The sequence below is a fragment of the Marmota flaviventris genome, chromosome 7 (genome assembly GCF_047511675.1).
Source record: "Marmota flaviventris isolate mMarFla1 chromosome 7, mMarFla1.hap1, whole genome shotgun sequence".
Taxonomy (NCBI): domain Eukaryota; kingdom Metazoa; phylum Chordata; class Mammalia; order Rodentia; family Sciuridae; genus Marmota; species Marmota flaviventris.
This window is the reverse complement of record NC_092504.1, coordinates 5,324,060-5,344,327: the sequence shown is the minus strand read 5'-3', so window position 1 is coordinate 5,344,327 and position 20,268 is coordinate 5,324,060. Positions and strand designations below refer to the sequence as shown.

General features: G+C 53.3%; 1 protein-coding gene across 4 annotated transcripts in view; it reads right to left on the bottom strand.

The window, feature by feature from the left end:
- Positions 1-20,268, bottom strand: part of Jakmip1 (janus kinase and microtubule interacting protein 1) — a 124,342-nt gene that overhangs the window by 16,011 nt on the left and 88,063 nt on the right. For 3 of the 4 annotated variants that reach the window (XM_071614132.1, XM_071614134.1, XM_071614133.1), the window contains 5 exons: positions 16,282-16,410; positions 14,255-14,383; positions 12,610-12,693; positions 9,484-9,546; positions 7,359-7,768 (listed from right to left, as the gene is read on the bottom strand). In XM_071614132.1, the coding sequence (XP_071470233.1) occupies positions 7,595-7,768; positions 9,484-9,546; positions 12,610-12,693; positions 14,255-14,383; positions 16,282-16,410 (579 nt within the window). In that variant the 3' untranslated portion in view covers positions 7,359-7,594. Of the gene's footprint in view, positions 1-3,493; positions 3,560-4,125; positions 4,180-4,889; positions 4,992-7,358; positions 7,769-9,483; positions 9,547-12,609; positions 12,694-14,254; positions 14,384-16,281; positions 16,411-20,268 lie in introns of those variants that run through there. The other variant, XM_027939618.3, reaches the window with a different exon arrangement.

Below are 20,268 nucleotides of genomic sequence, written 5' to 3'. Positions count from 1 at the left end.
GCTGGGTGTCCTCTTCCAGCAGTCACAGGTCCAAAGCCAGCTCCTGGGGCTCCTCAGGTGCAAGGCCAGGACCCGCTGCAGCTGGTGGGCTGATCTCCTCCCCTCTCTCCAGAGAGGGTTCCACGACTTTGACAGATTCAGTGATTAGACAGCTGGACTGTGGCTGCAGGCCCACACATCACTCTCTAACCCTTATGTTAGCAGAGGGGACATAGATTTTTCATTATTTCTGTCTTTCTGAGTCCTTTGTCTACTTCGTGATCAGTTTTGAAATTGAAGGCGAAGAGGCAGACCTGGGGATGACCCACATGCCTACAAATGTCTTATGCCTGAGCCTCTCTGCGGGGCACATGCCATGTGCCAAAGTGAGTAAGCCATGGGGCCAGGACTGGGGAGCTCGCTGGCCTGTACCTTAAAGTCTGTGCCCAGTGCTGGCTGCTAGGAGTAGGGCACACACCCAGGGAAGATGCCATCCTATGCTGCTCCTGACCAGTTGAGGCTGCACTGCACTTATGTGCCTCTAAGAGAAAACTGAAGTGGACCGTAGTCTGTTTGGGTCCCAGCACTGCACTGAAGAACACCTTTTTAAAACGAGGTGTATCTGGTAGGAAGGGGCTTGCCTGGCACTTGTGACCAAGTCTTGTCTGACAGTGGTGTTGCAGAGACCCACATTCTCTATGACCTTCTCTGCAATGTCAGCTCTAGGGTGACCAATTTGTCCCTGTTTGCCCTCAGCTGTCTCTGTTTTAACACTGAAGTTCCCAGGACCAGGATGCACCTCAGTCCCAAGCAAATTGGATTGCTGGTCACCCAGCTGTCCTGCTGGCCTTCTCAGGGGACCTGCCGACCCAGCTCCCACCCTGCCCAGGGCCTGTTTATCTTCTTGAACATTCCCCCAAGTAGTAATACACAGTAATTCCCAAACCAATTTGACCTTTATTCACAGAAAAATGGCCTGGTTGATGTCTCCAGGATCCTGAACTGAGAAAACAGCGGAGTTTGCACCCTAAGGACTGTCCCAAATGGGAGCTGGGCAGCTCTGGGCAGCACCAGAGTTGGGATCCCATAAACATCAGCCACAGGTCCCTATTTTGCCACACCTGGTGGGGTCTGTGAGGAGCTGGCAGGCCAGGGAAGCTGGCATCACTCTGGCATTTAGGGCACCAAACGAGGCACGAGGCTGACAAGCTTGGAAAGGTTCTGGTGGTCAGGGCAGCAGCTAGCAAGAAGCGGGAGGAGGCAAGGAGGGTACAAGCTGGGAGTTGGGAAGGGATGGCATTGCCTAAGTCTGCCACCAACCTTTAGTGCCTTTTACTTGTGTGTTGGGGGGAAGGAGTGTGGGTGATGGAAAGACACCTGGGGAAGAAAACCACATTTTAAGCTGGGAGTTGGGAAGGGATGGCAAGGGTCAAAGCCAGAAGTCAGAGTGCCCATATCCTCAGCTGTCAACAGGAGATGCTAATGTGGGACAAAGGCTGAGAGAGAAGGACACAGAGATCTAAGGTCAAGGCCTAGAGCGCCTGATCCCTCAGGGTATGAGAGGGGCCTTTCAGGAAGGTTCAGGTGAGTGACTTAGTGCCCCAGCAAGGCCCTGAACCTCTGCAGCCTTGGCCTTCAGGCAGCCGAGGGTTAGGAACAGCAGCCCACCAACGCCCACCACTAGCCCCACTGCGAACCAGCCACCCCAGTCCACCAGTCCACAGGCATTGCCCAAGTGCCTCTAGGAACTAAGCCCAGTGCTAGGGCTTAGCCACACTGGACTCTGCTTAAGTAGGGTGTCCTGGATCCTGACACGAACCAGCAGGGCACCAGGACTCTCATGCTGCATCTCCAGGAGACTGCAGCTGGCAAGTGGGGGGACAAGATCAAAGCCAGGAAGGCCTCACAGAGTTAGCATCTAGCAGAGGGCACCTCCACCCCATGCGGGCCATCGAAGCCCTCATGCCTGGAAGAAACTTCTCAGTAAATCTTGCAATGAGTGTTGAAGGAACTGAGTCCAGTGACTCACCAGCACTTTACTCTATGGAGCCCTGCTACATGAGGCTGGACACGTTCAGTCTTGCTGACAAGGGTGCACTGAATGTGCCCAACTCAGCCCAGGAACCCGCCTCCCGTCAGCCCACCAGCCGGCCCTGAGCCATCCTCAGTCCTGTTCCCTGGAGGGAGCAAGCTCAGCCAGATGGAGAGATGGGAGCCAGAAAAAGCCGGGTTCCACGCCTGCATCGCCCTTCCCGACCGTGTGACCAGGGGCAAGGCATTGCCTAAGTCTGCCACCAACCTTTAGTTCCCTTTACTTGTTTGTTGAGGGGAAGGGGTGTGGGTGATGGAAAAACACCGGGGAAGAAAACCATATTTTAAATGCCCTTCCAGAGATTCTGGAAAGAATCTGGATTAAGAGCAGTAAGGCCTCACCAAAAACGCTACTCGAAAGCAGCATTTTAAAGCTTCACTCGTGTGCTTTGGAAGGAATAAGATCCACAGACAGGAAGGACTACCTTGAGCAGTGTGCACTGAAAAAAACATTCTAAACCAGTGTAGAAGGCAGACAAGTCAGGAAGGCGTTTTTTAAAATAAAAGGTCAAAAAGTTAATATCTTTAATATGTAAAGCACATAGGCAAGTCAGTAAGAGAAACAATTACAACAAAGACTTATTTGTTGAATGAATGAATGAATGAATAAACAAACGAACGAACAAACAAACCCAGGGAAAATAAATCCTCAAACAAATGTAATTACAACTCGCAAGAAAGAAGAACAAAATAGGCAATACACATCAAAACGTCCACTACCACTAGCACCCAGATAAATGAGAAGGACATGATGACGTCATAACGTTTCTAGCCATGAAATTGAAAGTTCTGTGGTAAAACGCCACGCTGAGCATGAAATCGACAGGAGGGTCACTGGTGCCCCTCTCTGGAAGCCACCTGGACATTGCCAGAGCCCTTCGATTGCCTCAGGATTCCACTTCTAGAGTCTGTCCTGTGGTCAGTTCTCAAATGCACAGAAATCTATGTGTAATGGTGTCCACCACTAAGGGCATGATGGCAAACAGAGGTAGAGTGGACAGCCCAGCAGCTGATGGCAGAGGATGTTCTCTACAGTGTAACCATAGGACAGAAGGAGGCAGAGCTGTCGAGATGCATGTTTGTGAGCCATTTAGAATGTCTTGTAAAGCAGGATGAAGAGCTGGATGCTAAGTAAGATTTCAACTAAGCTAAGAAAACGGGAGTGGGAGAAAGCCGGAGGCAGCATACGCATCACCCACTGCTTCCTTGATGGGGTGTCGGTCCCTCCTGCAGTCTGGCCTTTTCTACCATGGGCATGTGGTGTATGGCTTTCCATCAGAACGTGAAGAGGCATGCATGTGCACATGCAGAGCAGACTGACCGACACACATGCTCCCAAACAAGCGAGACACCAATGTACAGTTTCTTGTATGGTGCTGGGTGCTGGGACAAGGTGTGAGCACAGAAATGCCGCTGGGTCTACCTTTTCACACAGGGCAAGCACAGTTCCAGCCTGGATTATTGCAACCTGTTCTTCATTTCTCAAATTCTAAAACAGAAAAATGGGCAAGGGCATTTTACACTGGATCCCAATCCACGGGCAGACAGTCAGCACCAGGCTCCACTCTGAGCCGTACCCCAGGGGTCAACCCCACTCACTAACGGGGTCAGCGATTCAAGGCAGAGAGCTCCTGTCCCTCTGGACTTCACAGTGAACAGTCCCCACTCAGAGGGACAGGAGCCACCTGCCTTGGGACTGCCTTTGAGATTTAAGACTTCAAGAATCAGTGCCCCATTCAAGCTGATCTTTAGGAAGGCAAAGTGTCACTTTCTGACTTCAGCCACCTGTGGTGAGCCCACCTTCTCTCTGGGTACTGGTCCTTAGGCTTCTTCTCTCTCGTTACTCACAGGCTGTAAGGGCAACCTCACTTTGGAATCCCACTTCTGACAGATTCTGACCCAACCACCCACACAGGAACATAGCCATACAAAAGCCTTACATTGTACTTATTAGATCTCTAAAACTAGAGAGAAATTAAAACAAAACAAAAGCCACACAGAATACGCCCAGATCAAAACAAGAACACGAACCGGAAACGGATTGCTCATAGTTACCCCGTTATCGCCAAGGATATCTAGTTTCTTCATAAGTTCAGAAACATTCACATCCTGGAAGAGATTTCCAACGTTCATTTTTGTGTGAGCAGCAGAGACCATCCACACCAATTCCCAGAGCTACACCCTGCGTGTGGACGGACCGCGCCCATCCTCTCCTGGTGCCTACAGAGGGCGAGTCCCGCCTCTAGCTTTTCCTCCGGGGAGAGAGGAGAGAAGGTGCAGCTGCGACTTACTGGCTGAGTTTTACACCAGAATAAACACCACTTTCTAGAAAGGCCTGTGGAATGTGTGGGTCGGAAGGCCATGGCCCGCAGGCCCTAGCAGGGCTTCAGGTATGTGGCAAATGCTGGCCATTATAACCACCACAGTGGCCACTGCAAGGTACTTCCTAGTGTCAGGCCCTGTGCCAAGCACTTTGTCTGTTCTTTATCTAACTTCATGGTCACTCTAGTTCGATGTAGGAGCACTGCCATCTGGAATTCATTGCCCAGAGACTGAGGCTCAGGGAGGTTCCAGGCTAGAGCCGGGCAGTGGCGGCTGGGGTTTGCAGTAAGCCCATATCCCAGAAATGGAGGAAAACAGGGTAACACCTGGTGACCCCCTAAGGTGATCTCACTGCCTTTCAACACAGGGTAGAGGCCAAGGGCTATCTCATTACAATAAATTCTGCTCTTGGCCCCAGAATACAATCCCCCTTCACCAGTCTGGCACTCAGCGAGCCTGTGGCCTCAGCTCGCTGGAGGCCCCCCCACGCACGCTACCTTAACTCCTTCCTGGTGACAGAACAGCTGGAGGGCGCTGCTGTTGTTCTCGGGGAAGGTGGTGATTTGGAGGTTAAAGGCTGGCGACCTCCGCTCTCTCTCCTGGGGAAAAGATTCGGTTTAAAGACAGAACTCAATTGGATTATTTACCACTTGCCATTTTCCCATGTTATCAGCAAAAACCAACGCGCTCCGGTCGGCAAAGGTGTGACTACAGCGCACACGCAGACCGCACAGTCCTCCTCCGTGAGTGGGACATCTTCGTCTTCCATGGCGGGAGACTGTCTCTGCACACTGGCTTACCTCTTACCACTCAGCTAGGAAGAAATGGTTAGCAGGGTCTCATGAGTCTTCTGGTTGCAAGACTAAAACCCAGGAAGTCACAGAGTTACAAAATTTGATAAAAGCGACTGCACCAAATTTCAATGGGCAACAAAAGCCACTAGGTGTGGTGTGTGTCATTCTGGGCCAGGCACCTCAGTGTGCTGACGGGTTCCCATGCAACCTTGAGAGCCTGACACCAACGTTCTTTTTTTGCAGACAGAGATGGCAGCTCGGGGAGGCCGAGTCCCAGGCCCTTTTCTAGTGAATGACAGAGTCAGGCCCAGCCCTGCCTTCACTTCCTTTCCAGTATAATCTGTTGGCTCTGCTCACAATTCTTTTTGACCCACTCTAACACAACCAATGATCTTAGTTCTGCCCAGCCTTAAGATTTACTGTCAAATCTCAATTATGAAGGAAGTATTTTCCCAGAAGAGGGGCTTATTAGTCATACACCAAGTGACAAGTTTCAGAAAGGTCAGGACAAGCCTGGGTGTACTTATGGGGACAAAGTATACCGGTTCGACAGGACCCTGGTCTCAAATGTGTTTCCTTCACAGAGCTGACTGTAGACCTCCAGCACAGGCTGAGAAGACCCTTTCAAATCACACCCTAAGTAAACTGCTTTTGTTTGATTCAAATTATAGAATGGTAATAATAACTTACTTTGGGGCATTTTAGCAGAATCTAACTACAGAACCAATGGACTCCTTTAAAAATTCAACTTGAACTAAATTTCAATGAAGAACAAAAGCTACCAGCTGTGGTGTGTCCCTCTGTGCCAGGCACCTCACTGTGCCGACTGACGCCATGCAAACTTGTGAGGCAGGCACTATCTAAATAACCAAGCACAAAGTCAGCGGCATGTCTCAGCGCGCTGCTGAGAGGCTGAAGGGAAGACGAAGGGGCTATTAATTCAGTGAATTTCCAGGAAGCCCCACCCAGCTAGCCTAGGTCTGGAACAGTCCTAGGAGCCAAGAACAAAATTCACCATGGTTCACTTCTTTGGACACCATTCTACCAGCAATACTTATTTAAATGGAGTCTCCATAGGAAAGTGATCCAAGAAGATCATAATGGATAAGAGTACAAGTCAGAAAAGTGGTTCCCAATGGCTCTGAATTCTGAGGGAGATGGAAATCCTAGTAAACCAAGCAGTGCTTATGGAGTTCTTTTAAGGAAGGCTCCTGACAAGGATATGTGCAGTTTTCTAATAATGGCAGAGGCACCAATGGCGACCTCACATGACTTCTGATTTCTGTCACTTGAACAAAACACTCAGGTCTAGGGAGAGTGAGTAGCAGTAGCACTTGGTGCTGAGGGACTCTTGGCCCAGGCCTTGCCATCATGACAAGGTCCAACTGGTCAGTTCTAAGGCGAACAGAATTCAACTCAAGCAGGAGGAGAAAACAAAATCAGAAAAGCCACAGACACCGTGAGGCACTCACTTCCACTGAGGTTTCATACATGCAAGGGTCAGCTGGGGGAAGCAGAGCCGCATCACTACGAGAGCTCAGAGAAACTGTCACAAACTTAAGTGATGTTTAAGATGCCGATGACTTTTAAACAGAAACAAAAGGGAGTTATGAAGTACCGTGAGAGCAAGGCAATACAGTAACACACCAAGGCAAGAGTTCTCTTGGAAGCAATTAAACCATCAATATTCTTTTACTGAGTCCCACTTGGTGCACTGGGGAGTTCCTGGAGGAACACAATTTCTACCTGTGAGCAGCATTCAATCTCCTTCCAGCCACTTTGAGTCATATTTGGAGTTATGAATAATAATTTCTTTAGTCCAAATTGCTGTGGTGCCTGGGTCTGTATTTACTGAAAAAATTTGAGCAAGTAACTCCTTTTCTTAACCGTCTCTGCAGACACATCCTCCTACCCTGCCTTACTTACCTTGTATTTAACTTGCAAATAGAAAATGGGCCCAAACTGGCTTTAAACACATTAGAGAGTCAACAGCTGGCTGGGTCAGACTCTGCTATTTCAAAAGGTGAGATGTGCTGCATGCAAGATCATTTACAAAGGTGTGTTATTAATTGCAACAGTGCTTCTGTCCAGGTTTGCACAGTGCAGACCCAGTGACTATGCATGCAGGAAAGAAGTAGTTATGGCAATGAAACACAAATAAAAAAGGCAAAATATTGCAAAAACAAATTATTTTATTAAGTGCAAAACAAGCCGTAGGCAATAAATATATTAGCTCTGTACAGGTCCACAGACTTCGGCGAGCACCCTCTCCAGAACACGTTAAGGCAGTGAAATTATTCTGAACATACAGATTGAAAAGAAAAAAAAGAAAGAAAGAAAGAAGGAAGGAAGGAAGGAGAGAAACGCTAACATGTCCCTTCACACATGCTTGGGAACGGCAGGGAGCTTTACATGAATTTCAGTTTGGGTTCAAAGAGAATGTCTGCTCCGTTTGAGAGCTTACAACAGAGAGAGTCTCTTACTTCGAGCTCTAGCACTCTGAACTCTAACAGCTCGTTCTGATCCTTCGCATCTTGCATTTCGCTCTTCAGCTGGTTCTCCTCCATTTCCAGCCTGTAAATCTAGAGCAAAGACACCTGTGCATTAACGGGCAGCAGCAGCTGCCACCTCAAACCAGGTCCCCTGATCGTGGGCCACCTCAATGGTGGCCTGAGGAGGACAGGGAACCAGCCATGTGGCAGACTTTGCGGCAAGCGTCCAGGAAGGTGCAGACCAGAAACTGCTGACATATTTGCTGAACAAATGAATGATGGGGAAGCTGAGGCAAAGAGCCCCGGAGACCCTGCCCTGAGGTCAAGGGGCAGGAAGCAAGAGTGCCACGCCAGGGCTTCTGCTCCCAAAGGCTGCCCGGGGTCTTTCCAGCCCAATCCCCCAGGGTCAGCCCACCTGGACGGCCCTGCAGGCTGCAGCAGAGCACGGCTGTCTGTCTGACTCTCTGCCAAGCCTTCCTAAGAAGTCTGTGTGGCAGTGGTCACCCCCAGAGCACAGCAGTCTGGGAAGCAAGACAGCCAGAGACACAGATGAGTTACAACAGAAGTGTCCTGGGCCTGTTTCTGCCCAAGAAGGTACGGCAGCGCCCATCACCTGGCAGCAGTGAGGGGCCACTGTGACAACACACGTGGTGAGGGCTTTGGGGAAGGCCTCAGAGTAGCACCCCTGATCCCCGTGTCCCCCCTCTTCCTGGTAAGGAGGTCCACACAAGGGCTCTCTTCTGGGGCACATGTGGAACCTGTGTGGGTGTTTTGTGCAGCTCCCAGAACTTAGTAAGCACAATCAAGAATGCTGAACTCCCCTGACACACAGGACTGCCTCCCATGACACTGACAGTCCTGCCCAAATGCCTCCAGAAAATGAGGCAGTGAGCTAGCAAACACCACATAGCAGTGGGCAGCAGGGTGCAGCTGACCTGGCCTCCCATGGGAAAAGGCCAGCTCACCCTGTCCTGCACTCAGATGTTTAGGGCAAAGCCCACCAAGGGCCTGATGGCACTCACCTGTAGCATCCAGGAGAGGAAACCTATGGAGCAGACTAGTGGGTGCAGGGGCATGAGGGGTGGGACTGGGAGTGACTGCAACTGAGCTGGGAGTCTTCATGGGGATGAAACTCTTCTAAACCCGTACTAGGGAAATGGTGGCACAACTCGTAATTTACTTTTTAAAATGGGCGGGGAGTCATGTCCAGTGGTACATGCCTACAATCCCCACAACTGGGGAGGCTGAGGTAGGAGGATTCCAAGTTCAAGGCCACTCTCAGAAACTTAGCAAGGTTCTAAGCAACGTAGTGAGACCCTATCTCAAAATAAAAATAAATGGCTGCAAATATGGGTTGGTTAAATGCCCCTGGGTTCAATCCGTAGTACCTAAATAAATTAAGTAGGGAGAGGCTACAGTCTTAATCCCAAAGCATCTGGTCTGCTCCCCATGCAGACTCTTTGGAGAGCTCCAGCAAGGCCTATGGTTAGAGAGGGCAGGTCAGAGGCTCAGCTCCCAGTAGGGTCAGCTGACCTGGGCTCAGGTGGTCTGAGGGCTTGCTCAATGATCAGGGCCTCTGGAATCCCAGAGCAACGGCAGAGGTAGCCAGGGTGTCCAATTTGGGAGCTGGGGCCAGCCTCCCTACTTCTGCAGGGGACCTGGGAGTGGCTCCTCTGTCAGCTCTGTAGGCCCAGAGCAGAGGCCTCTTCTCATGAGAGGTGCCCTGGTCCCTGGAATGTACCCAGAGCATGGAATGGGCTCACACAGGCTGGCCTCAGCCTGTGACCCTGAAGCAGGCCACATACCTTTTCCAGCAAGTCTTGGTTTGTTCTGATGAGCAGCTGCTTCTCCTCCACCCACGTGGAATCCTGCAGGAAAGCAACAAACGAGTCACTGCACTGGGGCAGGTCACCTTCCAAGAAAAGACCACGCCTGCATGAGCGCATCCTACCTCTAACCCTAACCCAAGAAAGAGCAGCAGCAGGGAGTGAGACCTGTCTCCCCTGAGTGGCTCCCCACAGGTGCGCGTCCACCCTGCCAGGTAAAGGAGCGGCTCCACACCTGAAGGCCAGCCCGTGCCCACAGCCATGCCAGTCCACAGTCCTTCCATCACTTGCCCAGCCAGCTCCCATGTGAGCAGGCCGCGAGCACAGGGCATGGAGTCTGTCCTGACTCTGGGGCATCCCCAGACAGGCAGAGCTGGCACTCAGCAAGCATCATGGGGATGGAGGGGCGACTACATGAGGGCAAGGGAAGCCTTCTCCAGCTCCCCGCCTCTCAGCTGGTCAGCAGCAGGGCTGGAACTGGGCGAGGTCCCTTCCCAGCAGGCCAGGCCCACCAGCGCTTGTATTCCAGGATGCTTTGAAGCCAAGGCCCAACATGGGATCTGATCCCATGCCATGGAATGTCCAGAAAAGGCCCCGGCTCCTCCTGGTTCCCTTGGACCTAACATTGCTCATCCTACACCACCGCTGACCCTCACATAGGCACAGTGTTGTCAGCTGTCCCTTTGCCTTCTTGTTCATGACAGGTTGTTTATGAAGGTGGCTGAAGCTTCCCCTCCATCTCTCTGCTACACCCTCTGCAATGTGACTTTGCAGCTCCTCCCAACAAGATGTAGGGCCTACTTCTCCAATTTTAAAGCTGGGCTTGGCTGTGACATGGCCTGGCTACTGGGACAAATGTGATATAAACAGAGGCTTGGTAAGTACTCATACAGGGGGCTTATTCTTTTTTCCTGCCCCCAGGCCACCAAGTAAAAAAGTCAGGTTTCCTCCCTGAGGCCTCAGCTGACACAAATGGCAAGAAGAGAATGAGGCCATCCCAGGCCTTCTAGCCCCAGGAGATCTGCCTAACCACTATAGCCTCAAGACTGACCGCAGGCAAGATTAGCAGGAACAACAGCCAGCTGAGTCCAGCCCAAACTATCAATCCACAGAACTAGAAGTGAATAAGACACTTTTGCTGTTCAAATAACTAAGTTTTGGGGTGGTTTGTTACAGAGCAATAGCAAACTGATACATTCTCCTCTGCACCAAGTGCAGGGCTTGGAGTAGTGCAAGAGCTCTGATGAACACTGGCTGATTGAATGAGAATTCATTTTGCCTCCAAATGGGCCCCTTCTCTCAGTAGGCACTGAGGGAAGAACTGAGCACAAACACCAGATCCAACACCACAGGGTGGGAGGCAACGTCGGCCAGAATGTCTTGCTACCTTCTGGGGGGCTGGGTTCATTGTCTCTGCTCAGCGAAGAGTAGGACACAGAGACAGCAAGTGAGCAGCAAGCTTTTTTGCAAAAGCAATGGAGACAGACTCTCCAGAGAGAAGGGGCCCTGGAGCCAGGAGTCTGGTGGGGAGTTTTGGCCTATTCTTTTCATGGTTTCTGGAACTTCCTCCTCTCCTTAGCATCTCCTCTGTCCATATACTCCTCACTATTGATTGGAGCACCCTGTGTCTACACATCTATTTTAGTTTTATATTAGATCCCACACCTAGGAGCATAAGTACAAAAGTCTCTGGCTGATTGGGTCCCCCACTTGTGTCCATGAGCACCTTTGTCAAGCAGGAAGTTGACCTCATTAGAAGGTCCTCTCCGTGCTCCTTTGTTCTGGCCCTCTCTCGACCTCCTCACTTGCCATTGTGTCTGGGCTGCCTCTGCCCTTCTGCACCTCCCTCATTGAGCTGAGGCAAATCCCACCACACAACCTCAGACTGGAGAAGGGAAACTGGGGTCAGTGGGAAGTTGGAGAGGAATTTGAGGAAGCCTCAACGTCAGACTTCTGGGTCTCCCTACTTCCTCTTACCCAGTGTGTTAAGTAGTATCATCAGCCCATTTTAAAGAAAAGGAAACTGAGGCACAGAGATTATGCAACTTGCCCAAGATCCTGTGACAAGTAATTGACAGAGCTGGTACTTGGCTCCAGGGTGTATGCTTTGCACCACCATGATGCCTCCAGGGAGAAGGAGAGACCACAACTCCCTGGATCCACTCTTGGGCGTCAGGTGCCCTCACACGGCTACTCAGCCATTCATAAAGGCTGCTGCCTGGTCTGCTTGGTGCCATACCTGAGTTCTGATGGCTTACTTTGAATCTCAGCCACACCCAGAGCCCTGCTGCTAACTGGAGACTGTTCAGAGCTGGCCATCTGCTCTATACCTCTCCTGGAGTTCCTCTTAGGGTCCCCCACACCTCTACCACCCCTCCAGTTCACACCTGCCTTCCTTTTCCCAGGCCCCACCAGGCCCCAGGCCCCTCCTTAGCCCTTCCATGTGAAGATGGTGGCACAGACACCCTACCGGCCACACATACCCAGCAGGGACACATGACCGGTTTGGGCCAGTGAATTATGCTGAGAGAACAAACAGTCTCTTCCTGCCAAGTGGAGGGGAGTCCTAGAAAGAGCAGTTACAAGATGGCGGCCTCCCTTACTGGATCACTGAGGAGCCACATGGAGCAGATGACCCTCTGTGTAAGGTGGGGCAGAGTTGTGGAGGCAGGGATGCAAGCAGGAAGTCAGTGTCTTCACATTAAGCCCCCAAGAGGTTCTGGTTGTCTACAAACCCAATAGCACTTTTCTAACAGCACAGCCACCATACTGAGCTCTGGACCTACGCCACTCTCAAAGAGGCAGGGTTTCCACACTGAGCCTTTTCGGCTCAAGTCAAAAAGGGTTCTGATCCCCACTCTGTTTTTGGAATTGTCTCCTATTTTTGCACATTTGGCAAACAAACGAAGGGAAGGCCAGTCAGACTTCCATTAAATGTGCTTTGATTATTTTTCCTTCTTTTGACTCGGCAGCGCACTCTAGCTGGATTCTATCTCGCCCTCCAGGAGCCTGCGTGTGGCTCACAGAACACTGTCTCAGCACACAGGCAGGCCTCGAGGACACTGCCACGGGGACAAAGACAAACACATGACCAGGCCTGCTCACCTGTCCTTTCTCAACCAGCAACTTCTCCAAGTCTTCGATTTTGGCCTGACACCTCAGCAGATCAGCCTGCAGCTGCTCCCGAGTCTAGAACAACAAAGACCAAGAAGTGAGCAGGTCCCCTCACACAGGTGACAGAGGAGTAGAACCCAGCTGCCATACAGACAGAGCTGGGGACAGGCTTGGGTTCAATAGCGCATATTCAAACTTGGCCCTCCTGGTGGCACTGGGGGTCGACACCAGCTGCCAACACCAGCTGCCAACCCGGCGCCATGAGGAACTGAAGGTCTTGAGAGCTGGCGGCTCTAAGCTCCACCAGCTCGCACACAAGGAGGTGGGAGCCAGGCCCACCAGGTCCCAGCCCCAGCTCTCTGCCCAAGGCCAGCATCTGCCCTTTCAGCAGTCACTAGCCACCAGGGCTTTCCTACGTGCTGAGTTGCTGAGTTGTAGGTGGGCCCTTTGCCACCTACAGAAAGGGCTGAAAACCCCAATGTCTGCAGGGCCAGGCAGGCCTGTAAATATGGGAAGCTGACCGGGGCAAGAAGGAATGGTGGGGACTGTGGCAAACTGGAGGATGTGACCCCCAGCCCCAGAGAGACTGCCCCTCAGCTGCAGTCCAGTGCCCTGTGGGATGAGAGCCTGGTACTACAGCACAAACTGTCTTTCAAGAGATGTCGGGAATCTGGATTTCTCTCTGAAATCTCCACAATTTGAAGTAGTTGACATTAAAAAAGAAAACACTAACAATTCTGCTCAAATAAAGCCCTGCAGTTCACCTGCTCCGACCTAGGGGAGAAGGACTGAGCCCTATGTGGCCCAAGAGCTCCCCTCCCCAGCGACCTCACTGCCCTCACTTCTGCTCCCACCCCTCCCCAGAGGGCCACTGCTCCCTCCCCAAATGCCCTGGCCCCATTTTCAAGTGGCTGCTCCTACCGGCAGCTGCCATCCACAAGAGGCCTGCCAGATAACACCCAATTTCGGCAAGTCCCCATAAGACGGCCCACAGCCACCTGCCTGGGACTCCCAAAAAGTGCTCAGAGCATACTCTGAGCCTGAGAAGCCTGGCCACACCCCTGAGCTCTGCCAGGGACCTTCTGGGTACCTTTGAATTTTCTGAGCCTCAGCTTCCTCAGTCAGAAGACAGCGTGGATTGCTTCAGGCCACTGAGGGAATGAAACGGCGCCCTGGCGTGGGCTCTCTAGGTGTCCCCCTTACTCTTAAAAGGGCAAACAAATCTTGATCTATGGGACTCCAAGGTGGCAGAAGGGCCAAGGGGAGGAAGTTTCTGGAAGAGGGACACATGGCCTGGACTGAGGTGGCCCCCGGCCCTTGTGCCTGTGGGCTGGGGAGCTCCCACAGTGCTCCTCAGGGATGTGCTGGGGTCCTTGGCCTGCAGACTACAGGGCTAGCCAAGTCTGTGGCCTTGTCTCTGGTCTTAAAAAAGCACTCTGCTGTGCATGGAGGAGCTGTCATGCAGACAGGACACGTCTGGCCACTCAAGGCTCCTGAGATCCTGCAGCCTCACTGAGGAACACCTCCACGTGAGACCTTGCCACGCATGCCCATCACCCCAGAATCTCCTCCACTGGAGGGGACACACAGGACCCAGACCCACCCGGCTTGGTCAGCCTGAGACCGCTGCACTCACCCGGGCCTCCCGCTCGGCGTCCAGCGTGCCCCCCACCTGCTCCTGAAGCAGGGCATAGGCCCGCTGCAGGGCCTGGTACTCCCGGGTCAGCTGGCAGAACCGTAGGTCAGCCTCTTCTCTGGTCGTGGTCTTAACACAACGGAGAAGAAAAACTACTCAACATGTGACTTAATGTAACTCTGAGCACCAGACAAAATCCAAGCCAGATCTCACAGCTTCTGCCCAGGGGTGCTCAGAGCTGTCACTGCTAGGAAGTAGTTAGGACCCCAGGGTGGAGGGCTGCAGGGAGATGCCTTCTCTACCATCAGTGCCCTTTCCAGGAGCTCCCTGGCCTTGGGAACCAGAGTCGTATACCAGCAGGTCGGAAGGGCAAGGGTACCAAACACAGAGCAGGCCACTCACACCTGGAGGGCACCTCCTCTGGCCCACCCTCCTGGGTGAACATGCAAAGATGCAGACACCCAGGGAGCGTCGGAGTGTGGCTTACAGCTGTGCAGGACTGAAACCACACGGTACCATAATCAGAGCCTGCTAAACACTGGATGTGCACCCACATGCAAGGCCCATGGGCCACAAGATGGGTGACACAGTCACATATTTTATTGCTGAAAGAGGTCTGTCACTATCACTGGTTGGAAAAAGCCAGTCACAAAGGCCGTGTCTGGCTACTGCTGTTTAAGTTAATGCGGCAGGATGTAAAAAATGAGACTCAGCATTGGGACAAAGGCACCTGGCCCAAAACAAAGCCACCCAGACACCAAGCAGGACACAGCCACAAACCACAGTGTCTCCAGCACAGCCAGCCCCAACCCCCGAACCACGGCCAGCACTTGCAGCTGAGGCTGGTGAGCTAATGCAGAGGACTGTGTCTTCTTCCCAGCAAGAGAAGGGGCGTCACTTGGAGAGGTGACACACATCTTCTGAAGTTTTGGTACAAAGTGGCAGAACAAAGAGGAGGGCCTCCCTGGGGGCAGATGTGCCAGTTCCCACAGCTCACAGCAAGTTTTCCTGTGGCCACATGGACCCATGGTGGAAGTGAGCCTGGAAGTCGTAACAGAAGGGACTCCATAGAAAAGGCCACCAGGAGGGAAAAGGACCCTGCCCAGGACTCTGTGGGAGACAGCTGCCCAGAGTCTGGGGTTTGAGGTGCCAGGAGGGGCAATGCCCATGCTGCACAGGGGCAGTCCCAGCGAGAGGGACTTTGAAAACTCAGGGAAGTTGCCATGAGAGAGGCAGCAGCCACCTGCCCCAGCCAGAGGTCACTGCTTCAGGGGCCAGCTGCTCCCTGTGGCTGCCCAAACTCTCCTTCCTCAGGCTCCAGCCCAAGCTTGGGACAAAAGCCACCGAAGTTGCAGGGAGGAGAGATGGAAGAGGGCTTGGCCAGTGGGGCAGGGAAGCCCACGCTGGACTGAGGAGCACTGCTGGAAACGACGACTCCTGTCACTGAAGGCCCAGAAACCCACGGGGTCTGCAAGACTGCGCAGCTCTCCTGAGGGGGTTCAGCTGCGGGCGGGGGGGCTCTGCAGGGAAGCCATGGACCTGCGCGGGCACAGGTGGTCAGAAGGGCGCGGGTGACTGGGTGGGGACTTCAGAGGTTTCCACTCCCTTCACACCCTGGGGAGTTCAGGGGTTTCTCCTACCATGATGCTTTTGCTTTTCTGTCCCAAAGGCGAGGCCACTGCTTCCTGAGGTGGGGGCGGGGGGGAGTATGTGGTAGGGGGACAGGACATCACACACAGCAATTTTAACTACAAAGGGGAGCAGACCAGGGTGACATGGGCACATGTAGCTGAGCCCTGGCAGCCACAGATTCCTGGGTGAGATCAGCACTGGGGAAAGGAAGGGCAGCCCCACAGCCACTCATGCAGGTGGCCCCTCAAGGACAGTGGGGACCTCCTTCCCTTGGTTCTGGGGCTTTGATAACACAAAGTTAACCTCCCTCATCTGGGACTTAAGCTCCAGGCGAGGAAGTGGCCCAGAGAACGTCAAGGTGGGAAGTCCTGCAGGAGCCAATGCTGCTTGCTTACGTCATCCAAGTCCTCCTCGGGAGTGGCTGGGGTCCTGTCCGTCCTGTCTGTGTTGTAGGAGGTCTCTGACAGCGTTTCTGAGTCCACAGACTCCTCATCAAATCCAAAAAATGTCTCCACAACATGCTTCTGCAAGAGACAATTTACACAAAGTTAGAAGGAACAGATGGAGAGTCACCCCCTCCTGGTCCCATTGTCACCCCAGTGCATCTGGGCCAGTGGAGAATTCCAGGTGTGGCTGATGGGCTTCATTGCTGACAAGGTAGGAAAGAGGGTGCCAGGCTGTTGCGATGCTGACCTTCCACAAGTCACAAAACCTCTCTGAGCCCCAGTTCCTTCTGTGGAGTGGAAGAGAACCCACTCCCTGTGCCCTGGGAGGAGCCTGGCGCCCAGAACACTCAGCAACACCATGTTGTGGTGCTCTGTGGGGAGTGGGCCACAGAGAGGTCTGGTCCAAGAGACAAGCATGTGGCAACACCAGCAGCAGGCCCAGGCGGGGCAGTGCCCGGCCAGCCGTCCCCAGGCTGCGCTGACAGGCCATTTTCCTTAACTGTTGCAGAGAACTCGGAACATTTACAGAGTCAGGACAGTGTGAGGGCCCCATGCATCGTCACACAAACTCAGGTGGCGCAGGGCTCTGTGTGCAGCCTCTGTTTTCCCTGCCCACCACCCTCTCCCCACTCCTAACAGCACAGGGCATGGAGCCTGGTTTATCCACTCAGCAAACGCAGGCTGAGCAGCTCCCTGGGCCAGATACGTCAGGCCCGGGGATTCCTGTCCACAATTAAGTGAAGGCCCTGCCACCAGGAGCATCAGTCTGCAGACATCAAGCAGCCATCCCCTGATGCACATCCATCACAGGGACTCCCACATAGCCTGAGAAGAACTTTTATTTGCTTTTGCAACCAATGATCACTTTTCATGAACTTGAAGAAGAAACTGTAACTGCATCTGAGCCGAGCCCCACGCTCCTCTGGACACAACCTCCTGGGAGCCACAGTTGGGGCAGGGCGCCCAACTCAGGGTGCTGCCCACTGCAGGCTTCGGTCGACACTGTGCAAGCACACATGCTGCCACGGGGAAGCCAAGTGATGGCGACTACTAACGCCATAGGAGACAGTGCAGACGGCAGCGGAGGAGGCAGGAGGACGGCTCTGCACCCAGAGAGCAGGCGTCTGCAGTGCTCTGCGGAGGGCCCACCACAGGCCACCAGAGTGCTCCTGCACTGGGTGAGGGTCTTTCTGCACAGCGCCTTCACCCACATCCTGTTCTCAGTTTGTAACTGTGTGGGCGTACCTGCCTCCTGGACACCAGACCTGTCCCCTGGCTGTGCCCTCGAGAATGTGCAGGTCTTGGTGGGTGACTGATGGGCTCCTCAGCTCCTCCCGCGCCCCTGCGTCATCTGCTCTCAGGGAGAAGCCCTTGGGTGCCTTCAACCCGGCATCCCTCCTCTCACCCCCTCTATCCGCCAGCACCTCCATCTTGGCCCAAGCCCCCGTCACCTCTCATGGAAAAAAGACCCTTCCATGACCTCCTTGCTTCTTTCTGCACTTGTGCCTCAACCTAGCAGGCAGAGTGACTATCACGGAACGAAGGTGTGCTGCATTGGTCTTGTGCGCAGAAACCCCTCGGTGCTCCATCATACTGAGTAAGACCAACATCCCCATGATGGTACAGGTGACCTGCGTGATGTGCTTTGTTCTCCTCTCTCTTCCACTGCTCTGTCCAACTCTGCCAGCGCTCTCCTGCACTTCACACAGGCCTACCACAGGGCCTCTGTGGGGCCAAGACAGTCTCCCCAGAGTCCACGTGGCTCTCCCTCCACCTTCAACTCTGGCTCTTTGGCACAAACCACCACATCAGGAGCCCTCCCTGACCACCAGCTCCACATCCCTACCAGCCACCTCGCCCAGCCTCCTGCCCCTGCCTGTTTCCCTACAGCAGTACCATCATAAGATGGACTTTGCCTGTGCATTCGTTTCTTTGCTTCCCCCTCTAGCATGGAAGCTCCGTGAAGCAGGGGTGGGGCTCTCTGTCCCGCTTCAGTCCAGGCCTCCTCACAGAAAACAGTGCTTGTTCAATGAGCACGCTCAGCACATCTCTGCCAATGCACTCAAAGCCGAACGAGCTTGTTTATCCACAGATGGTTCTGTGTTAAGAGCTCCCTTACTCTTCCCATTCTTCAGGCAGCTAGCACCAGCCAGGACGCCACCCAGTTCCACCTCCAAGTGACCCAACAGGTAGGAGGGAAGCCCGTCAGGCTCCACCAACTCCCGATGGCATTCTTCTCCAAGGACAGCCATGCCTGACTGCAGCGTCAGAAACTCCCCCAATCTTCTGGACAGAGGTGGCAGTGACAACCGACGGTGACGATGGTACCTACTGCAGTGACACCTATGCGGCACTCAAAACCATCTGCACACACGCCTGGCCCCGAGCCCCAGGCTCTGCCATTCTCTGGACGGCGCTGGCTGGCTCATTTCTTGTAAACAAGACTAATTGCCAGGCCTCCAGGGATGGCTGTTTGTGATTGTGCTGGCAGGGGACGTGTGCAGGGAGGGCCTAGGAGGTGTCAAGCCGCACACCTCCACACGCTAGGACACAGTGCCCGTGGTGACTGTCCACTGCTGCTACTGTGGATGGCCGTGGGCTCTCCCCAGGAAGATCTGCTCCTAGAAGCCTGTGGGACTGCTGGTTAGGAGCTCCCTACCACGGCCTGCTAACAGGGTGAGACCTACTGCTGCCGCTGACCCAGCTCAGCTGGAGCTGCCCTCGCACACAGCCCAGCTGCAGACCCAAGCGGGGCCCATGTAACTGTGCCCAGAGACCAAGTCTCACAGAACTGCCGCCCTGAGGAAGCCAGAGCCCCAGCACTCGCGGTCAGTCCCTGTGTCCCTGAGACAGTGAGACAAGCCTGAGACACCGTGGTCCGCACAGTTTCCAGAGGAGTGAGGCTGGGTCCTGTCCCTGCTGGGTGGTCTGTCTGCTTTCCCTACATGACCACATGGCAGGAAGCCTGGCTGCGTCACGTCTGTCTGTGCCACTCCCAACAGAGAGAGAAAGACACCCTCAAGTGAGAAGGGAACCAAGGGGCCGTCATCTCTGAAGATTGTGCAACTCGTTTTATGATATTTTTCCCAAATATATAGGAAATAATGCAATGCCTGCTTCCTGAGGGGCCAAGGTGACCCCCAAAGACACTGCCTCCTCACATTCCTGGCAGAGTGAGCCTTAACAAAACGGCCAAAGCAGGGCATGGTGGCCGCACCTATAATCCCAGCAACTCAGGAGGCTGAGGCAGGAGGATTGCAAGTTCAAAGCCAGTCTCAGCAATTTAGCAATGCCCTTAGCAACTTAGTGAGACCCTGTCTCTAATTTAAAAATAAAAAAAAACTGGGGATGTGGCTCAGTGGTTAAGCTTTCTGGGTTCAATCCCTGGTATCAAATAAACAAACAAATATTCTAAAGGCCAAGACAGAGACCATCATGTTTTCTGCATCTTGATTTTTCTAAATCCCCTCAGCACTTCCTCAAATGCTTCAGGACAGATCCCCATTGCTCAATCTGCATGCACATGCTGTATCCAAAGGGCTCACCGCTCTACCCTTCCACTCTCCTTACAACCAAAGGCATGCCTGGCTGAGCCCTTTCCACAAACTAACCCAGGCTTTAAAGTGTAGCCATAGCAAAAATGATGGCAAAGCTGACCTTCTTCTCCCTGACTACCGAGCACACAGGTGCTCACACTTAGAGATGTAATGGGCCAGGGTGAGGCGAAGGGGCCTATGATGGACAGCCTCTCCACAGGATCCAGCCCCTCTCTCCTCCTCCTCCTGTCCTCTCCCACAGAACAGCCTGGAACATGTGGGGATTCAGGGCATAGCTGGGGACTGTCATGGGGGCTCCCCTCCTCACCTGCAGCCAGTTGCTTACCTTCATGCTTATATGTCATTTCCTGGCAGCCAGAGAAGTACAGGCACACCAGGG